This window comes from Lepidochelys kempii, chromosome 13 (assembly GCF_965140285.1).
Source record: "Lepidochelys kempii isolate rLepKem1 chromosome 13, rLepKem1.hap1, whole genome shotgun sequence".
Lineage (NCBI taxonomy): Eukaryota > Metazoa > Chordata > Testudines > Cheloniidae > Lepidochelys > Lepidochelys kempii.
In genome coordinates this window covers 4,312,534-4,330,494 of record NC_136392.1, presented here as the reverse complement: position 1 = coordinate 4,330,494, position 17,961 = coordinate 4,312,534, and the positions used below count along the sequence as shown (strand labels likewise).

General features: G+C 48.8%; 1 protein-coding gene across 6 annotated transcripts in view; it reads right to left on the bottom strand.

Annotated features, from left to right (window-relative positions):
* Positions 1-6,194, bottom strand: part of SLC2A4RG (SLC2A4 regulator) — a 48,965-nt gene extending 42,771 nt beyond the window's left edge. For 2 of the 6 annotated variants that reach the window (XM_078848321.1, XM_078848323.1), the window contains exons 1-2: positions 5,634-6,193; positions 585-805 (exon numbers count right to left, since the gene is read on the bottom strand). In XM_078848321.1, the coding sequence (XP_078704447.1) occupies positions 585-805; positions 5,634-5,948 (536 nt within the window). In that variant the 5' untranslated portion in view covers positions 5,949-6,193. Of the gene's footprint in view, positions 1-584; positions 806-5,633 lie in introns of all 6 variants that reach the window. The other 4 variants (XM_078848325.1, XM_073308910.2, XM_078848322.1 and 1 more) reach the window with 3 other exon arrangements.
* Between the last annotated feature and the right edge of the window lie 11,767 nt (positions 6,195-17,961).

Genomic DNA, 17,961 nt, shown 5'->3' with positions numbered 1-17,961 from the left:
TCAGGTTTACCCTTGCAGGGGAAGAAAAAAAAGCTATTTGTCAGTAGGATTTTTAAATCAACGTTCCTGGAAGATTTCCCCACTGCCCAAGCCAAGCCACGTTGGGCAGACATCCCAGCACTTCTAGCAGAGGAGGCGGCAACGAGGTGGGATTCGGTCAAGTTCCCTACCCAGGGAGCACAATCCCCCGGGGTGGGGAGAACATGTGGGTTTTGGTGCATCACACGAAGATGGATGCTCTCAGTGATCAAGCAGAGAATTAGAGAGCGACTCAGTCCCTTGTTGCTTGAGGCACAAGCAGCCCCTGGAAGGTCAGGAGAGGGCAGAGCTCCCTGCAGGCTGGGCTGGGCATAGCACGAGGGGAAGGAGCAGCTCCCCCTCACTTGCTAGCAGCTCCTCCAGGGCAGCCCTGACTGCCCCAAAGCCCAATGGTACACCTTGCCCAGCCCTTACTCTGATAGGGGGCAGTAGGACTTGCACTCATCCCCTGCATGAGGCTGGGAGACACCAAGTTACTCACCTTCTAGTTACTCACCCCCCCCCCCCCCCGCAACCCCTCCCCAACCCAGCAGCAAAGCTCCTACCTCTGCCTGGGCACTGGGATGTAGGCCGAATGCAGGGGGGGGCGCTGCTCCGGCCCCACGCTGATGAGTCGCAGCGCTGCCTCCTTGTTTGATCCCTCCAGCTGGCTGTGGGTCACGGCAGGCAGGCCCTGCCGCTCATCCACCTTCCTGCCATTCAGCACCAGAGCGTCCGTCAGGCCCCTCGGCTCAGCTTCTTCGAGCAGCACATTGCCATTACAGCTCTGCAAGACATGACACAGGGACAGAGCTCTCATCAGGGGCGTCAGGGCGTGCAGCGGGGTTATAAGATTTAGGGGTCCAATGCAGCATAACCCTAGTCATCCCAGAGACACCCTGAATCAGCCCTAGCAAGCTTTGAAGCCTGCATCCAGAGTCACCCCTGAGCAGAGAGCACTCTGGTGCTCCTCTCACGGGAGCCCTGGCAGGCTGAGAACTTGAGTCAAACCTTGGAGGATGGATGCAGTTTCAAAACAGAGCACGTTAGGGTTTAAAGAGAAGCCAGGTTAGTCTGCAAGTCAGGGACCCCACAGTCGGTTCTGCAGTAAACAAAGGCGCTTCATTAGCAACAGCTGGACCCCATTTTCCCCCTTTCTGAAAAGGCAACTGCTTCAAATAGCCCCTTCCCTCAACTGCAAACTCCCTCCCTCCAAGGGACAGACACCCATTTCATACACAGACACCCCATCCAAACTAAGGAGCAGTGGGGGGTGTGAAGAGTTGGCTCTCCTGCTGTTCTGCATATAACTAAAGGACTTTGGTCCCCAGGGCCACCAAGCCAATACCTCACTCCAGGGTTAGATTTGGCCTATAACATACAAAAAAAACCCAAAACCCACCACAAGTGATTTTTTTGCACATGTTGGATTACCTGCTGCATAACCCCCATCTGGAGAGGGACTTTGCTGGCTCTTTCATATCTCACCATCAGGCCTCCATGTCTGCAGAGAATCAGCCAGGTCTGGCTTCCACAAACAGGGCAGCAGCAAGGCTCCCAGGCCCATCAAGTTTTCTTACACAAACACAGCAGGTGTGAATCAAGGCAGCTCAAGTCACCCCTCCCGCTTGTGTGAGAGCCGATGGCAAACGTCCGCAAAACCCCTTCATTTTTCTGTTGCAGTTTTCTGTGATGGGCCCCAACCCCCTCCACCCAACTGTGCGACACTTACTTACACCAAGCAGCACTTCCACGCAGGAGCAGTCCAAATGACTTCAATGGGATGGCTCCCACACGTTGCCCTGGGTAATGGTTGCAAAGTTTGGCCACAGCGAGAGGAAGCAGACTTGCCATGGCACACTCCTCCAGGAGGGAGGGTTTGAAACCTATGGCTGAACTCCATCTGCACAGACTACTCCACAGCGGCTTGACTACAAACAAGTAACCCCGCCAGAAAGAAAGCTAAACAGAACAGAACGCATCTGCTTACTCCTCAGATGTGGCCCTGAGAGCCAAGCTCACCCCACTCCTAACCCTACCAGGGTAACTCAGAGGCTCCGTCTACACTAGGACGGTTTTAAAGACGACCTTTCACATTCAGTTCCCACCCATCCTTTTTGCCTAGCCACTCAGGCTGGCAGCGTGACTTAAGTACCCAGTGAGGATTTGGGAGGGGTAGTTATTGAGCAACCAATGCTCTGAGAATGCAAGCTACCAATCATTAAAGTGTTCTCTCACTGCCAAGAACTACCGCTTCCCACTGACTGCAGTGCCATCTTCTGGAGAGGTCAGAGCTGATCAAGGCCCCTTCCAGCCACACAGAACCCAACTAAAGCCAGCTGTGCAAGTCGTCTGCATCTCTCTTTGATAAGGCCAGATAGACAGAAAATGGAGTCCAGTTGCGCAGAGACAGGTATTGTCAGTGATCCTTTTAAACAGGAACAGTGTCACAAAACACTGAAAATACCTTTCTTGATTCTACTCACGATTGATGTTTTGTTTACTTATTACTAGTGTTACAATAGTGCAATAGCAGCACATCTAGTCATGTCTGGTTTAAAACAAACAGAAAACAACACGAAATTTCTGTCCTGACACCTTTCAATGTCCCACTGCAGTTTAATATCCACTTGCGCCCCCACCTCTGTAACATGCACCTTTCTGCCCAAAGCATTCTGTTACAGGCCTTCGGAGACCAAAAAAAACCAAAAAAACCCCAGCATTTGCTCCCCCTCTTCCTAAACAAACGAGCACAGGAATCAGGCCAATTTTAAACAGTGACTGTGGTGTGAATAAGGAGTTACCAATTTAAGAGGTCAAATGTATTAGGTAGTACTATGCTTTAATAGCCATTGTTACTGGAACTGGTCTTTTTCAAACAGTGGGGTGGAAACCTTTGCAGACTAAACAAAATTACTCAGAATAATTAGATCCAAAGTTGACTAAGAAGAGTTATAAAGGGATTTCACAAAACTGGGTCACTAGGCAAGAAAATGGCAGATAAAATTCAATGTAGATAGAAACAGTAATGCACATTGGCAACAAGTAATACAGACCCCATCATTCTGTATGTATAGTTGGCATTATGTTTTTCCACTCAAGAAACAAGTCGTGGTGTTATTGCAGATAGTTCTCTGCAAATATCGAGTTAAAATGCAGCAGCAGTCAATGAAGCTAACAGAATGCTAGGAACCATTAGGAAAGATAGACAGTAACACAGAAAATATCAAAGCCACCATATAAATCCATGGTATGCCGACCTCTTGAATACTGTGTACAATTCTGGTTGCAGTAGTCTCAAAAAATTATTATAATTGGAAAATGTGCAGAGAAGAGCAACAAAAAATCATTAGGGGTATGGAACAGTTTCCGTACGAGGAAAGGTTTAAAAGACTAAAAGAGACACCTAAAGGGAGATAGGATAGAGGTCTATAAAATCATGAATGGCATGGAGAAAGTGAATAGCAAAGTGTGTTATGTGAAAAAGTAAACAACAAGAAACAGGGTTAATCCAATGAAATTAATAAGCAGCAGGTTTAAAAAAAACAAACAAAAGTATTTCTTCACACAACACACAGCCAACCTGTGGAACTTGTTCCCAGTGGATGTTGTGAAGGCCAAAAGTATAATTGGGTTAAAAAAAGAATTAGGTAAGTTCGTGGAGGATAGGTCCATCGGTGGGGCTAATAGCCAGGATGGTCCGGGACGCAACCCCATGCTCTGGGTATCCCCAAGCCTGACAGCCAGAAGCGAGACTGGACAGGGGATGGAACACTCGATAACTGCCCTGTTCTGAAGCATCTGGCACGGGCCACTGAGGGAAGTCAGGACACTCGGTTAGAGGGACCCAATATTGGTCTGACCCAGACTGGTCAGTCTTATGCAACTCCTAAAATGAATTACCTACATTCACATTCAGTTCCCACCCATCCTTTTTGCCTAGCCACTCAGGCTGGCAGCGTGGTACCACATACAGCAACTGTTGCCGTACTGTACTCTAGGCCTAAAGAAGTCCACTAAAAAGCCTCAACAGCAACATTACTTTTGGAAAAAAAAAAACCCCACACCAAAAACAGGTGGGTGGGGAAATTGAGCCTCTAACAGTAGCTATCCCCACACTTGATTAAAACAAGTGTACTTGTTTGGGATGGGGGGGGTAGACACCCCATCGAGTAAGCTCTTAGTCTTTTTACAAAAATCCTAGAAGTTAATAGGAAAGCTGCTCTTACTACAGTATCAGAAGTGCAGAGGAGTTTGTGGTGATGAGTATCTCCCCCTCCTGCTCCACTCTGAGCTTGGCTTAGGCTCTGAGCGGCCTGCGCACGAAGATATAAGAACCAGAAAAGCCTGCAGCTGGCGGAAAGTACAAGCGGTTAGAATCATCATCTTCGTCCAGCAGGGAACTGACAGCTGCATAGCGACGGCTCTCCGGGGTGTGAAAATTCACACCCCTGAGGTATGCCGTTAAGCCAACCTAACCCTCATGTAGGTGGGCAGTAAGACTCTTCCAGGGACCTGGCTACGGCCTCTCAGGGAGGTGGATTAACCACAGCCCCGGGGGGAAACCCGTCCCCCCTCCACAGCGAGTGCCTACACTGAAGCACGACAGCGGTGCCGCAGCAGCCGCCTGAGTGTAAACATACCCGTGGCATTTACTAGATCTGGTCTCAAAGCAAGCGGCCCTGCCCCGGCAGGTCCCCCCCGCCTGCAGGATCCATGCGGATCTGCCAGGTCCTGGGGCTAGCTCACAAAAGAGGGATCTGCACAGAACTGGTGGGGCGGCGGGGCGGATCCGCACAGAGCCTCGGCAGGCTGGGGCGGATCCCACAGCGGCTGGAAGGTCCCTCCTCCCCCAGGAGCCAGCGCTTTCCCTCCCTCCGCCCCGGGCCATGCAGCCCCCACCCCCTAGCCCGGGGCCCGGCAGCCCCCTCCCCCGGCCCCGCCCCCGGGGCTGGCTGTCCGCGCGCGGGGTGATTGATGGCCCGTGCATTCCAGCAGCGCCGGGCGGGCGGGCCGGCGCTAGGGGGTGGGGGGCCGGCCCCGCTCGGCCCAGGCCCGCTTCCCTCTAAACTTTCCGCACGGCCACTTCTACCGAGCGGCGCCATCTTTAGCGAGGGAAACTTTCCCGGCACCGCGGAGCCGGCGGCCGCCCCCCGCCCCCGCGATCGCGCCGCAGCGGCCCGGCCTCCGCGGCGGGCGGGAAAGAAAGAGGCTTGGCAAGCCCGGGCAGGACCGAGCTGTCACGAACCCCCGCTGACCCCCCCCCCCCAAAAAAAAAATTACAACGGCGCCTTCAGCAGACTCGCACCCCCAGCGGGGAGCGACACGTCCCTCCGTGCAACCCCCCTCGGAGAACTCCCTCCGCCCCACGCACCCCCCCCCGAACTCCCCTCCCTCCGCCCCAGCTGCCCCATGCACCCCCCCCCAGAGGAGCCCGCCGGCCCAGGCAACCAGCCTTCTAGGGGGAGCGCCACCCCCAACAGGCAGCTGCCTCCGCGCACATGCAAGCCCCGGAGGCAGCCGTACCAGGCCACGGGACACACCCACCCCACCGGTGCCGCGCTCAGCCCCGCTCCCCCTTTGCGGGCGCCGCGGGAGGGTCGGGCCTCCCGTACCTTCTGCAAATGCTTCACCCGGCCCTTGCCAGGGCTCTTCCCCTCCAGCCCGTTGGCCACCGACGCGTCCTCGCTACTTTTCCGCCGCCGCCGCCGCAGCAGGGCATCTTCCACCAGCACCGTGTAGACGGCGTTGCTGGCCGCGGAGGACGGGGCTTTGCACGCCTGGATCACCCCGCAGTACAGCCCGTGGCGGTGGGCAGCCGACGGGGGGCTGCAGTCGGGGCAGCAGGGCCCGGCCGCTGTTAAGCCGGGCGGAGGGGAGCAGATCCTGCTGTCCGGGGCAGCTCTCTTGGGGAGGCGCTTGGGATCCATGGCCCCTGCGAGAGGGACCGAGCCCCCTCCCGGCGAGGGGGAGGTGGGGGGCGCCGTGCGGGCGGAGGCTGGAGCCCGGCCGGTGGCTTCGGGTCGCTCCCTCCACACCGAGCTCCCCCGGTCTCTGCACCCGCCGACCACGCCCCCAGCCCGCGCTCTCCCCCTCTCGCGGCTCGTGCGAGCCGGGGAACCATTCTCCACTCCCCGCCCTTCGCCATTGGCCCGCTCGCTGTATCAACATTCCGAAATGGAATATGGGCCCGGGCCCGGAGCCGGCTCGCACGCCCATTGGCCCCGCCGTGTTGCCAATTAGCGTGGGGGCGTTCCATTCGCCCCGCCTCCCTCCCCAGCCTGGCTGCTGCTTGACTTTGATTTCAGACAGGGAGGGAGATTGGGGTTGGGGAGGGAGCCGGGGTTTGCTGCTGGGTTTAGCGGCCATCTTCAGGGGCTTGGGTGGGGAGCGAAGGAGCCCTTTCGCCTTGACGCTTTGGGGTGAGGCGAGAAAGCAAAGCCTCCAACGAGCAAAAGTGGTTCATCAGTTAAAAGCTGCATGTGTTGTGGGTTTTTCCTAAATGTAACCACTTGGAGATGGACCCCAACTAGGGCCACCAGACAGCAAATGTGAAAAATCGGGGCAGGGGGTGGGGGGGGGGGAATAGGAGCCTATATAAGAAAAAGACCCAAAAATCAGGACTGTCCCTATAAAATCAGGACATCTGGTCACCCTAACCCCAACCAAACCCCCTGGCTCTGAACTTTGGGGAAGTTGGATTAAGATCCAGCCTTTAGTTGGGATTCTGTACTTTGTAGCTGGGGCCTGCCTTTACTGACCATTAATAGGCTCACAAAAGCTGTTTGGGGAAATGATTAAGCCAGTAACAGTACTTTTCACAACTCAAGCACCCACTGTCTGAGCATCTCAAAATACTTATCAATGTTTATTATTTGTTTAGAGTCCAAGCTACCTGATCTGAAGAGATTAATATCTTAAAACTCAAAAGCAGATACTGACGTGGGCAAGGTATACACTATTCAAAGTCTTTGTCATATGAAGTCTTCTATGTATCTTGTTAGTTCCAACTTTAAAAAAAAAAAATCAACTTTTTCCATCTTCCAGTCAGTCCTGGTGCCCGGCTCACCCACTCCCACATCACCAGGCTTGTTTAAAACAAAAGGCAGTATTTCTTCATACAATGCAGAGTCAACCTGTGGAACTCTTTGCCAGAGGATATTGTGAAGGCCAAGACTAGAACAGCGTTCAAAAAAGTGCTAGATAAATTCATGGAGGGTAGGTCTATCAATGGCTATGAGCCAGGATGGGCAGGGATGGGTGACTATCTGTTCTGTTCATTCCCTCTGGGGCACATGGCATTAGCCACTGTCAGAAGATAAGATACCGGGCTAGATGGACCTTTGGACTGACCCAGTATGGCTGTTATGTTCACCACCGTATGTTAATGATACTTTGCAAACATATATGGGAAAGACCTTCTCATGCTACCAGGTGTGCAAGCACAGACCTCTGCAGATGTGTGGAGCCCCCCTTAAGTTAATGGTTTCCCCAAGGGTGCAGGAATCCACTCTAGAAGATCTGATTGCTGGATCAGAGCCTGGGGCTTGGTCTACACTACCAACTTATGTTAGTATAAGGTCCATCTAGCCCAGTATCCTGTCTTCTGACAGTGGCCAATGCCAGGTGCCCCAGAGGGAATGAACAGAACCGGTAATCATCAAATTGGGGGGAGGGATAGCTCAGTGGTTTGAGCATTGGCCTGCTAAACCCAGGGTTGTGAGTTCAATCCTTGAGGGGGCCATTTAGGGATCTGGGGAAAAAATTGGGGATTGGTCCTGCTTTAGCAGGGGTTGGACTAGATGATCTCCTGAGGTCCCTTCCAACTCTGATATTCTATGATTCTAAATGATCCGGGTAGCTCCTGGCAGACAGAGGCTAGGGACACCATCCCTGCCCAGCCTGGCTAATAGCCATTGATGGACCTATCCTCCACAAACTTATCTAATACTTTTTGAATCCTGTTATAGTCTTGGCCTTCACAACATCCTCTGGCAAAGAGTTCCACAGACGGATGGTGCGTTGTGTGAAAAAATACTTCCTTTTGCTTGTTTTAAACCTGCTGTCTATTAATTTCATTTGGTGACTCCTAGTTCTTGTGTTATGAGAAAGAGTAAATAACACTTCCTTATTTACTTTCTCCACACCAGGCATGATTTTATAGACTTCAATCATATCCCCCCTTAGTCGTCTCTTTTCCAAGCTGAAAAGTCCAAGTCTTATTAATCTCTCCTCATACGGAAGCTATTCCATACCTCTAATAATTTTTGTTGTCCTTTTCTGAACCTTTTCCAATTCAAATATGTTTTTTGAGATAGGGCAGCCACCTGTGTACGCAGCTCAAGATGTGGGCGTATCATGGATTTATATAGAGGCAATATATTTTCTGTCTTATTATCTATCCCTTTCTTAATGATTCCCAACATTCTGTTCCCTTTTTTGACTGCCACTGCACATTGAGTGGATGTTATCAGAGAACTATCCAAAATGACTCCAAAATCTCTTTCTTGAGGGGTAACAGCTAATTTAGACCCCATCATTTTATATGTATAGTTGGGTTTATGTTTTCCAATGTGCATTACATTGCATTTATCAACATTGAATTTCATCTGCCATTTTGTTGCCCCGTCTCCCAGTTTTGAGGGATCCTTTGTAGCTCTTCGCAGTCTGCCTGGGACTTAACTATCTTGAGTAGTTTTGTATCATCTGCAAATTCTGCCACCTCACTGTTTGCCACTTTTTCCAGATCATTTATGAATATGTTGAATAGGACTGGTCCCATTACAGACCCCTGGGGGACACCACTATTTACCTCCTTCCATTCTGAAAACTGACTATTCCTACCCTTTGTTTCCTATCTTTTAACCAGTTACCAGTCCATAAGAGGACCTTCCCTCTTATCCCATGACTGCTTACTTTGCTTAAGAGCCTTTGGTGAGGGACCTTATTAAAGGCTTTCTGAAAATCTAAGTATACTATATCTACTGGATCCCCATTGTGCACATGCTTATTGCCCCCCTCAAAGAATTCTAGTAGATTGGTGAGGTATGATTTCCCTTTTCAAAAACCATATTGACTCTTCCCCAGCAAATAATGTTCATCTATATGTCTGACAAATTTGTTCTTTACTATAGTTTCAACCAGTTTACCTGGTACTGAAGTCAGGCTTACCAGCCTGAAATTGCCGGGATCACCTCTGGAGCCCTTTTTAAAAATTGGCATCACATTAGCTATCCTCCAGTCATTTGGTACAGAAGCAGATTACAGTTAGTAGTTCTACAATTTCACATTTGAGTTCCTTCAGAACTTTTGGGTGGATACCATCTGGTCCTGGTGACTTATTACTGTTTAGTTTATCAGTTTGTTCCAAAACCTCCTCTAATGACACCTCAATCTGGGACAGTTCCTCAGATTTGTCACCTAAAAAGAATGGCTCAGGTTTTGGACTATCCCTCACATCCTCAGCCATGAAGACTGAGGCAAAGAATTAATTTAGTTTCTCTGCAATGGCTTTATTGTCCTTGAGTGCTCCTTTAGCATCTCGATTGTCCAATGGTCCCACTGTTTGTTTAGCAGGCTTCCTGCTTCTGATGTACTTAAAAGTTTTTTTGCTATTACTTTTTGAGTCTTTGGCTAGCTGTTCTTCAAATTCTTTTTTGGCCTTCCTCATTATATTTTTACACTTCATACCAGCCTAGCCCCCACTGTACACAGCGTTATGTAGACAGGAGGGCTTCTCGGGGATTTGGAGTATCTACGCCAATGGGCGAAGCTCTCTCATTGGCGTAGGTAGCATCTTCACTAAGGGCAAGTCTACACTAAATTGACCTACGTTATTTCGACATTCAGCCACCACGGTAGTTGAATTGCTTTTGCATGTCCACACTACATTCCTTGTGTCGGCGGTGCGTGCCCTCACCAGGAGCACTTGCACCTATTTAACTGTCAGTGTGGGACAGCCAGTGCTCAATTTGTGCCAGGGCTTGCCACATCAATTATGAAAGTAAAACAATTGGTTAAGCCCCAGCATCTCTTTCATTACAAATTTAACACTGGGGCCAACTTCTGAAAGGCAGCAACAGTCAGCGTAATCAACGCAGTGTCTACACAGACACTGCATCAATCGGACTACATTGACCTCAGCACTATGCCTCTCATGAAGGTGGAGTTATTGAGTGGATGTAGTGAGCAAGTTACATTAGTGGGATCTATATTTTAGTGTCGACGCTTACAGAGTTAGGTTGACATAAGCTGCCTTACATCAACTTAACCCTGTGGTGTAGACCAGGCCTTACAGTAGACAAGCCCGAACTCTCATAGCATCCTTGTGAGATAAATATTACTCCTTTTATAGATGGGTAAAATGAGATAAAGCAGGTTTAACTGGCGTATTGTTGGAGCCTCCTGTTGAAGTACACATATGAGAGTCAGTTTGTTCCAGGGCGTCTTCTTGTGCGAATGTAAACCAATGAGGGATCTGCAGATGCGTCCACACGTCAGGCAGACGTGGCCATGTTTTTACCACTGGTTTCTTCACTCACACGTCTCTTTGGCTTTTTCTGTTCTGTTGTTCTCGATGGCTTTAACCGCAGGCCAGCAGGTCTGCTGCCGTCCTGATCTATCGGCAGCAGCAGCTTCCCATGTGTTCGGGTCAAGTTGGCCAGCTTTTAGGGGAGCTTTGAAGAGTGTCCTTATTTTCATTTTCATTGGCCTCTCCATTTTCAACTGTTGATAAAATATGGCTTTGAGGAGGCTTGCATCATCCATACTTACAAGATAATCAATCTAGCCATGTTGCACCTGTATGGTTAGGAATTCAATGCTGGTCATGCAGCACTGGTCCAGGACTTTGATGTTTGGTATCCTGTCCGACCACTTGATGTTACAGATGAAACACAGACAGCGCACGTGAAAGTGCTATCGTTGTTTTAGAGCGTCTGTGTTTCACAGCCATATAGAAGAGTGCTCAACACAACGGCACGATAAACACTGTTCTTGGTGTGAAATCGAATGCCACTTGCATTCCACAGGCAGTGACAAAGTCAGCCATAGGCAGAACTGGCTTTAGAAATGCTCTGAATTGATTTCATCATCGACCATGGAATTATTAGACAAAATGGCTTACTAAGACCACAGTGGTCAGTAGTACACCTGGAATAGGATCCAAATCCCCTGACTACCAATCTAGTTCTTTCTTAGTATTTGAATGGAAGTAGCCCCAATCACAAACAGGGACTTGTTGTGCTAGGCACTGTACATACACATAGTAAAAGACAGTCCCTGCCCCAAAGAGTTTACAGTCTAAATAGACAAGACAGACAAAGGAAGTTGTATTATCCCCTTTTTACAGATGGGGAGCTGTGACACAGAGAAATTAGGTGACTTGCCCAAGGCCACATAGGGAATTATGATTGAACTCAGTTCTCTTAAATCCTAGTCCAGTATCTGAACTGCACCATCATCCTTCCTCTCAAGCCAAAACTACATCTTACTCCTAAATAATAACTAATTCATTTTATTGCAAGTATTAAAAATAATATTTACCTATTTAACAAGGGTATTGTGAGGATTCACGTGTATGCACAGCACCTTGAAAATGCAAAGCACTATTATACAATTATAATATACTATTATACAATTATACAATGTTTTGCACTTCTACAGTGCCACATTTTAACCAAGGTTCTCAAATATATCCATAAGCACTATCTGTTTCTACTGAATGCAGCCAAAGGCATCCCAAAGCATTTCATAGAGCTAAATGATAGTTAAAGAGGGAGAGAGAAATAAGGAGACATCGGCAAGGGAGAAAATGGAATTTCTCATCTGAGATTTTAAATGAATTAGAGTCAACAAAGTAGAGGGTCTTCCCAGAAAGAACTGCAGAAAAGGCTCTCACACTAACAGTGGCAAAATTATGTGAAGGCGTAGAAACGAGGCTGGTGCTAAATCAGCAGAAGGAATAGGAAGGGAAAGAAAGGGAGACAAGATCCATTAATTAATGAAGTCCCAAGATAATATACATTCTAACGTACAGGGGCCTGTGTCCAAAAGGTACTGGGCATCTTAACAGGAAACCAAATGACATAGAGAATCCAATATGATCAAAACATCTAAGATCTTTGTGAGCACTCAGAAGTCTGCCCAATACACAGTGCCAGGTCACATATACACAAGCCGTTACAGTAACTAGTCATCCTTGGAACCTCTAAATATTATAGATGACAATTTCCTAACTCAAAAAGTGTTGCATCCAGCAAGGGGAGAATTCTATATTAGATCTCGTCTTGACAGATAAAGAGTAACTGATCACAGAGCTAAAAATTAGTAACTTAAGTACAAGTTATCACAACTTGATAACATTTATAATGTGCAAACAGAATAAAGTCCAGACCAGTGATATATATATCTATATATCATTCACACACACATGGTGCTTTTAAAGGGCCAATTTCACAAAAATGAAAATAATTATAAGCCACATCAGCTGGCAGGAAGAATTTAATCAGAAAAATGTGACTGATAACTGGGAATTGTTTAAGAACACTTTGCGAGCCCAAAAAACCACAACTGAGAAAGAAAACCATATTGATTAAAAAAGCCAGCCTGGTTTAGAGGGAAAGTGAAGGCTGCTATAAAAATAATATATAATAAATGGAAGAAAGGGTAAGTTGATAGCAATGAATATAAATAAGAAACTAGGAATTGTAGAAAATTGATAAGGGAAGCAAAGGGACACAAGACAAAATCTATGGCCGGCAGAGTTAAGGACAATAAGAAGGAATTTTTAAAGTATATTAGGAATAAAAAGAATCCTAAAAATTTTATTTATCTATTACTAGATGAAAATGGTAGAATTATCAATCATAATGCAGAAAAGGCAGAAGTATTAAATAAATATTTCTGTTCTGTATCTGAAGAAACCGATGATGTAGTCATATGCTATGATAACACTCTTTCCATTCCACTAGTATCTCAGAAGTATGTTAAACAACAGCTACTAAAGTCAGACATTTTAAAATCATCATACCTGGATAACTTGCATCCAAGAGCTTTAAAAGAGCTGGCTGAGGAGCTCACTGGACCATTGATGCTGCTTTTCAATAAGTCTTGGAACACTTCAGAAGTTCCAGAAGAGAGGAAGAAAGCTAATGTTGTGCCAATATTTAAAAGGGGTAAACAAGATGACCCAGGTAATTATAGGCCTGTCAGTCTGCCATCAACCCTAGCAAGATAATGGGGCAACTGATACAGGACTCAATTAATAAAGAATTAAAGGAGAGGAATATAATTAATGCCAGTCAACACTGGTTGATGGAAAATAGATCCTTTCAAACTAACTTGAATTTTTTTTTATGACAGATCACTGTTTTAGAGATTTTCCCTTTTAATTTCCCTGGTATCTTCTTGTCACAAAGTACCCCACTTCTTTCTCTCTATTTGAGCCAGACATTTATGATCCTAGCTCTAATTTCATCCTCCATTTCCTTGTTTTCTCAGATTCTGGTATCCAGATACTTGAAACTGCATTTTTGCTATGTTTGCCCATCTAGTTTCAAAGAATTCTTCATTGTTCACACTATTGAAATTACATACCATGCACTGTTTTTTCCCTCTGCTTATTTTGAGTCCATGTCTCTCCAACATGTCTCTCCACTTATCGAGATCCTCTTCTAGATGTTCTCCTCACTGCACAGAATGCTATAATCTGCAAACAACACGCACCAAAGGGCCTTTTTCTGTATGTTCCTTGTGAGAGTATCCAGGATGAGGCTATACAAGAAAGGGCTCAATGCTGATTGTTTATACATTCCCACTTTTACCGATAGATCGTCTGTTTCACCACTAAAAGTTCTGACCACCGACTTGCACCTACATACCTGAACAAGCCATATCTAGGAGTGCATGGCCGTCCCTCCATGTCAGTCAGTCAGTCTTGGAGGGATGCTACGCCCTCTCGCTCTCCCATCCCTATCAAGGCAAGGGTTATTGGGGCAATTAGCAGTCTTTAAAGCCCTGCCCCTCTAGGCTGGATCAGGTGACAAGTAGTCCAGGCCCTGGCCTCAGGTAGGGCAAGGCAGACAGTCGAGTAAACTCAGACCCTCAGACAGGGCGGAGCACTAAACAATCTAGGGTCTCAGACCCTCAGGCAGGGTGGAGCGTCAAACAGATGGTCTGATGTCCTGGCTCTGGTGGATGTAGGGTTGCCAGGTATCCAGAATTCGACCAGAATGCCCGGTTGAAAAGGGACCCTGGCAGCTCCGATCAGCACTGCTGACCGGGCCATTAAAAGTCCAGTCAGTGGCGCAGTGGGGCTAAGAAAGGCTCCCTGCCTGTTGTGGCTCCATGCAGCTCCTGGAAGTAGCAGCATGTCCCCACTGTGGCTCCTATACGTACGGGTAGTCTGGGGCTCCGCACACTATCCCCACCCCAAGTGCCAGTTCTGCAGCTCCCATTGGCCAGTAACTGCAGCCAATGGGAACTGCAGGGGTGGTGACTGCAGACGGGGTAGTGCGCAGAGCCACCTGGCCGTACCTCAATGTAGGAGCTGGAGGGGTGGGGGGACATGCTGCTGCTTCCAGGAACTGCTTGAGGTAAGCACCGCCTGGAGCCTGCACCCCTGACTCCCTCCCATGCCTCAACCACCTGCCCCAGCCCTGATCCCCGTCCCACCCTCCGAACTCCTCAGTCCTAGTCTGGAGCACCTTCCTGCAACCCAAACCCCTCATCCTCATCCCCACCCCAAAGCCTGCACCCCCAGCTGAAGCCCTCACCCCCCCACACACCCCAACTACCTGCCCCAGTACTGATCCCCCTCCTGCATTCTGAACCTCTTGGTCCCAGGCTGGAGCACCCTCCTGCACCCCAAATCCCTCAGCCCTGGCCTCACACCAGAGCCCATACCCCCAGCCGGAGTCTGCATCCCAACCCCCTGCCCCAGCCCGGAGCCCCCTCCCATAGTCCGAACCCCTCAGTCCCAGCCCAGAGCCCTCTTCTGCACCCCAAATCCCTCAGCCCCAACCCCACACCAGAGCCCGCATCCCCAGCCGGAGCCCTCACCACCTCCCACACCCCAACCCCCTGAGCCATCCGGGGAAAAATGAGCGAGTGAGGGAGGGTGGGGAGAGTGAGCAACAGAGGCATGGGGGATGGAGTGAGCAGGGGCGGGGCCTCAGAAGGGGCGGGATATGGGCAGGGCCTCAGAGGAGGGGCAGGGCAAAGGTGTTTGGTTTTGTGCAAGTAGAAAGTTGGCAACCCTAGGTGGATGACAGACAAACACAGGCTTCTGGGCCTAGGCAGCAGGGGAAGTAGGGGGACCCAGGCCCACCCTACTCCACCAGGTCCCAGCCCAGGGCCCTAACAGTGGTGGAGTATTCCATCACTGGGTCAGCGGGGATCCAGCCGAAACCCACTGACCTGGATTCAGGCAACAACACAACCAGACGATAGTCTAGTGTCCCTGGGCTACTTCCTGCATTCCCCCTAAGGTGTACCTGTGACTCAGAGTCGTCCTCCATCTCCCCGGGGTATGCCGCTAATGGAAGTCCCACCAGTGCCTCGGCATCTCTGGCTGCAGGCAGCTCTGACGGCTCCTCCAGGTCCTTGGTGCTGTAGCGGTCTCTGACCAGCTCGAGCCCTAGAAGCAGGCAAGAGGTGTCCATCTCCTCCAGTGGCTCCAGCCCAACGGGACTGCAGGGCCCCCCTTTTATACTTTCTGTCCTGCCTCACTGCTTTGGGTGGGCACAGATGTCCTGGCTCTGCCCACCAGGGGTGGGCGGGGGTTCCTCCCCATCAGGCTTGGAGGGAGGTCATACCCCTTCACTACACCACACATTATGTTCTGGTGATTTTCAAGCCTTACCTATATTACTAATAACACTTTCGATTATAAAAACTGAAAGACCTACAATAATAAAATGTACTGTTTGTTTATTTTCTCAGCTTGGATGATCAAAATGGACTAGTCTGTTTCACTTTTGTTTGTAGTCAGCTTCACTTTCTGAGTCCTAATTGCTATCTTAATACTATAGTGCATGGGTTGCAAACAGTGCAAGCATATGATTAAACTCCTACAAAAATGTTTCATTGAGGGTGTTTTATTTAATGTATTTATTGAATAGAAACATTTATTTTAAATTTTGTCGCATAGCCTCCTCATACAGCCAGCTAGACTCCCTTAGGACTGCACACTCTACCTTTGTACGTAGTAATCTGAGCTACCATCACTTGGACATCTAAGCACCAGACCACCACCTAAGAAGGTGCAAGTTCCCACCATACTTTAATGTACTCTCACGTCTTCCTCTGGCTCCTAGGCAACTAAGTGAGACCCTCCTAGCCTCCTCTACTCATGGACCACGTGGGTGTAGGTCAAAGGGAATCCAAGCTGCTGTAAAGTTTTATATCACCTATGGCATCACCTCTGAATTTGGCCAATTGACTTCAGTGGGGCAGTCACAGCAGTAAGAAAAATGGTTGATAGTGAGTGCGTGGAGGATCTCTCCTTAGATGAATTTGCTGAACCCCACAGTACTTCTCTGGTACATTTATGCTGGGAGCAGGGAGCATTTAACAGCCTCTTGGCCTCTCCTCTCTTCCTTCAATCTCTGCCTGTTCTGTGTCAATTTTAAGCCCACAAGCTGCCTCAGCTGGGTATTAGAGGCTGTGGTATCATAGCTCCTTCAGGACTTGTGAGTTAATAATTAAGAATTTACCTAAGCATTAGAGACCAACTTCCTAGCTCGATCTGGCTAAGACACGGCTAAGAACTAATTTTGTTCAGGCAAACCATTTTGTAACTGCAGTAACATAAGCAGGTAAATCCTACTTATGGGTCTGCGTTTTTGTGTTCCCAGCTGCCTACTAAGAGGTGCCCAGGAGGTTCCGAATAGCATCTTGCCAGGAGCCTTAAGGTGGCACCAAAACTGTATAAAGTGGCCTAGATTGCAGCGTTCCTCATCTTTCATATGATGGTGTGGCCCACGGAGACTACAGGGCCCAGCCTTCAATGCTCCATCTAGGACACACGCTTAAAGGTGTAGAGTTTAGCGTTGCTGGGACATGAGGTATGCAAATGTGGCACATGCATAATGCACCAGGGCTTTTGGTAGTGAACCCAGCCATCATGAGGAAAGAAAGCTTGGGTCAGATCGTACCTGAATGGGAGACCAGAGACTCCAGCGTACACCTGTCATAAGTTTTCCAGGGACCTGTGCTGGTGCTACAACAGGTAATCCCCTTCCTTCTGAGCCACTACTGAACCAAAGGCCCAGGAGGATTCACATCTAGAGAAAATGCTACTAGCTGCCTGTGGCCATTAAAGAACACAAGTCACTTTCTGTATGTGTAGGAGCGTGAACCCAGGTGCTGTGGCCAAATTCCACACGAAACTACATCCCACCTACCTACATTCCCCCGGGATGCAGGATTTTGCTTCACATCCTTTCATAAGCTGTTGTGCAGTGCTGTGGCATGGCTGCATTCCATCCAAGAGGTGGCTGCATTTCAGTGGCCAGCAAACTGATCCCCACCAAAGCAGTGGGGTTAATTCATTCACATCCAGAACGCTCTTTGAGATCCCTGGATGAAGAGTGCTGAGGACGAGCAGAGAATTACTCTGTCCCAGAACATTGTGGGGTCATTTTTTCTTTTTACTCTGCAGTCTGTGGTGCAAGCTGGCGGGCTTGTCTTCTGGAGGGCACATTCTACGGTGCATGGAGTCTGCCTGCTGCTAACCTAGGAATTTGGGCTCTTTAGTTCTCTTTGGCTGTGTAGCTCCTAATGCTTCTGTGAGCGTATTTACAGTGTGCGCAGAGCATTTGCTCCATTTATCTTACACTTGCCTATCATCTTGTGACCATTGTGTTACTGATTCATTTCCTGTCATCTGACGCCTTGACCTGCCAAAAGATAGATTCCATGACTACTGACCTTCCCTGCTAA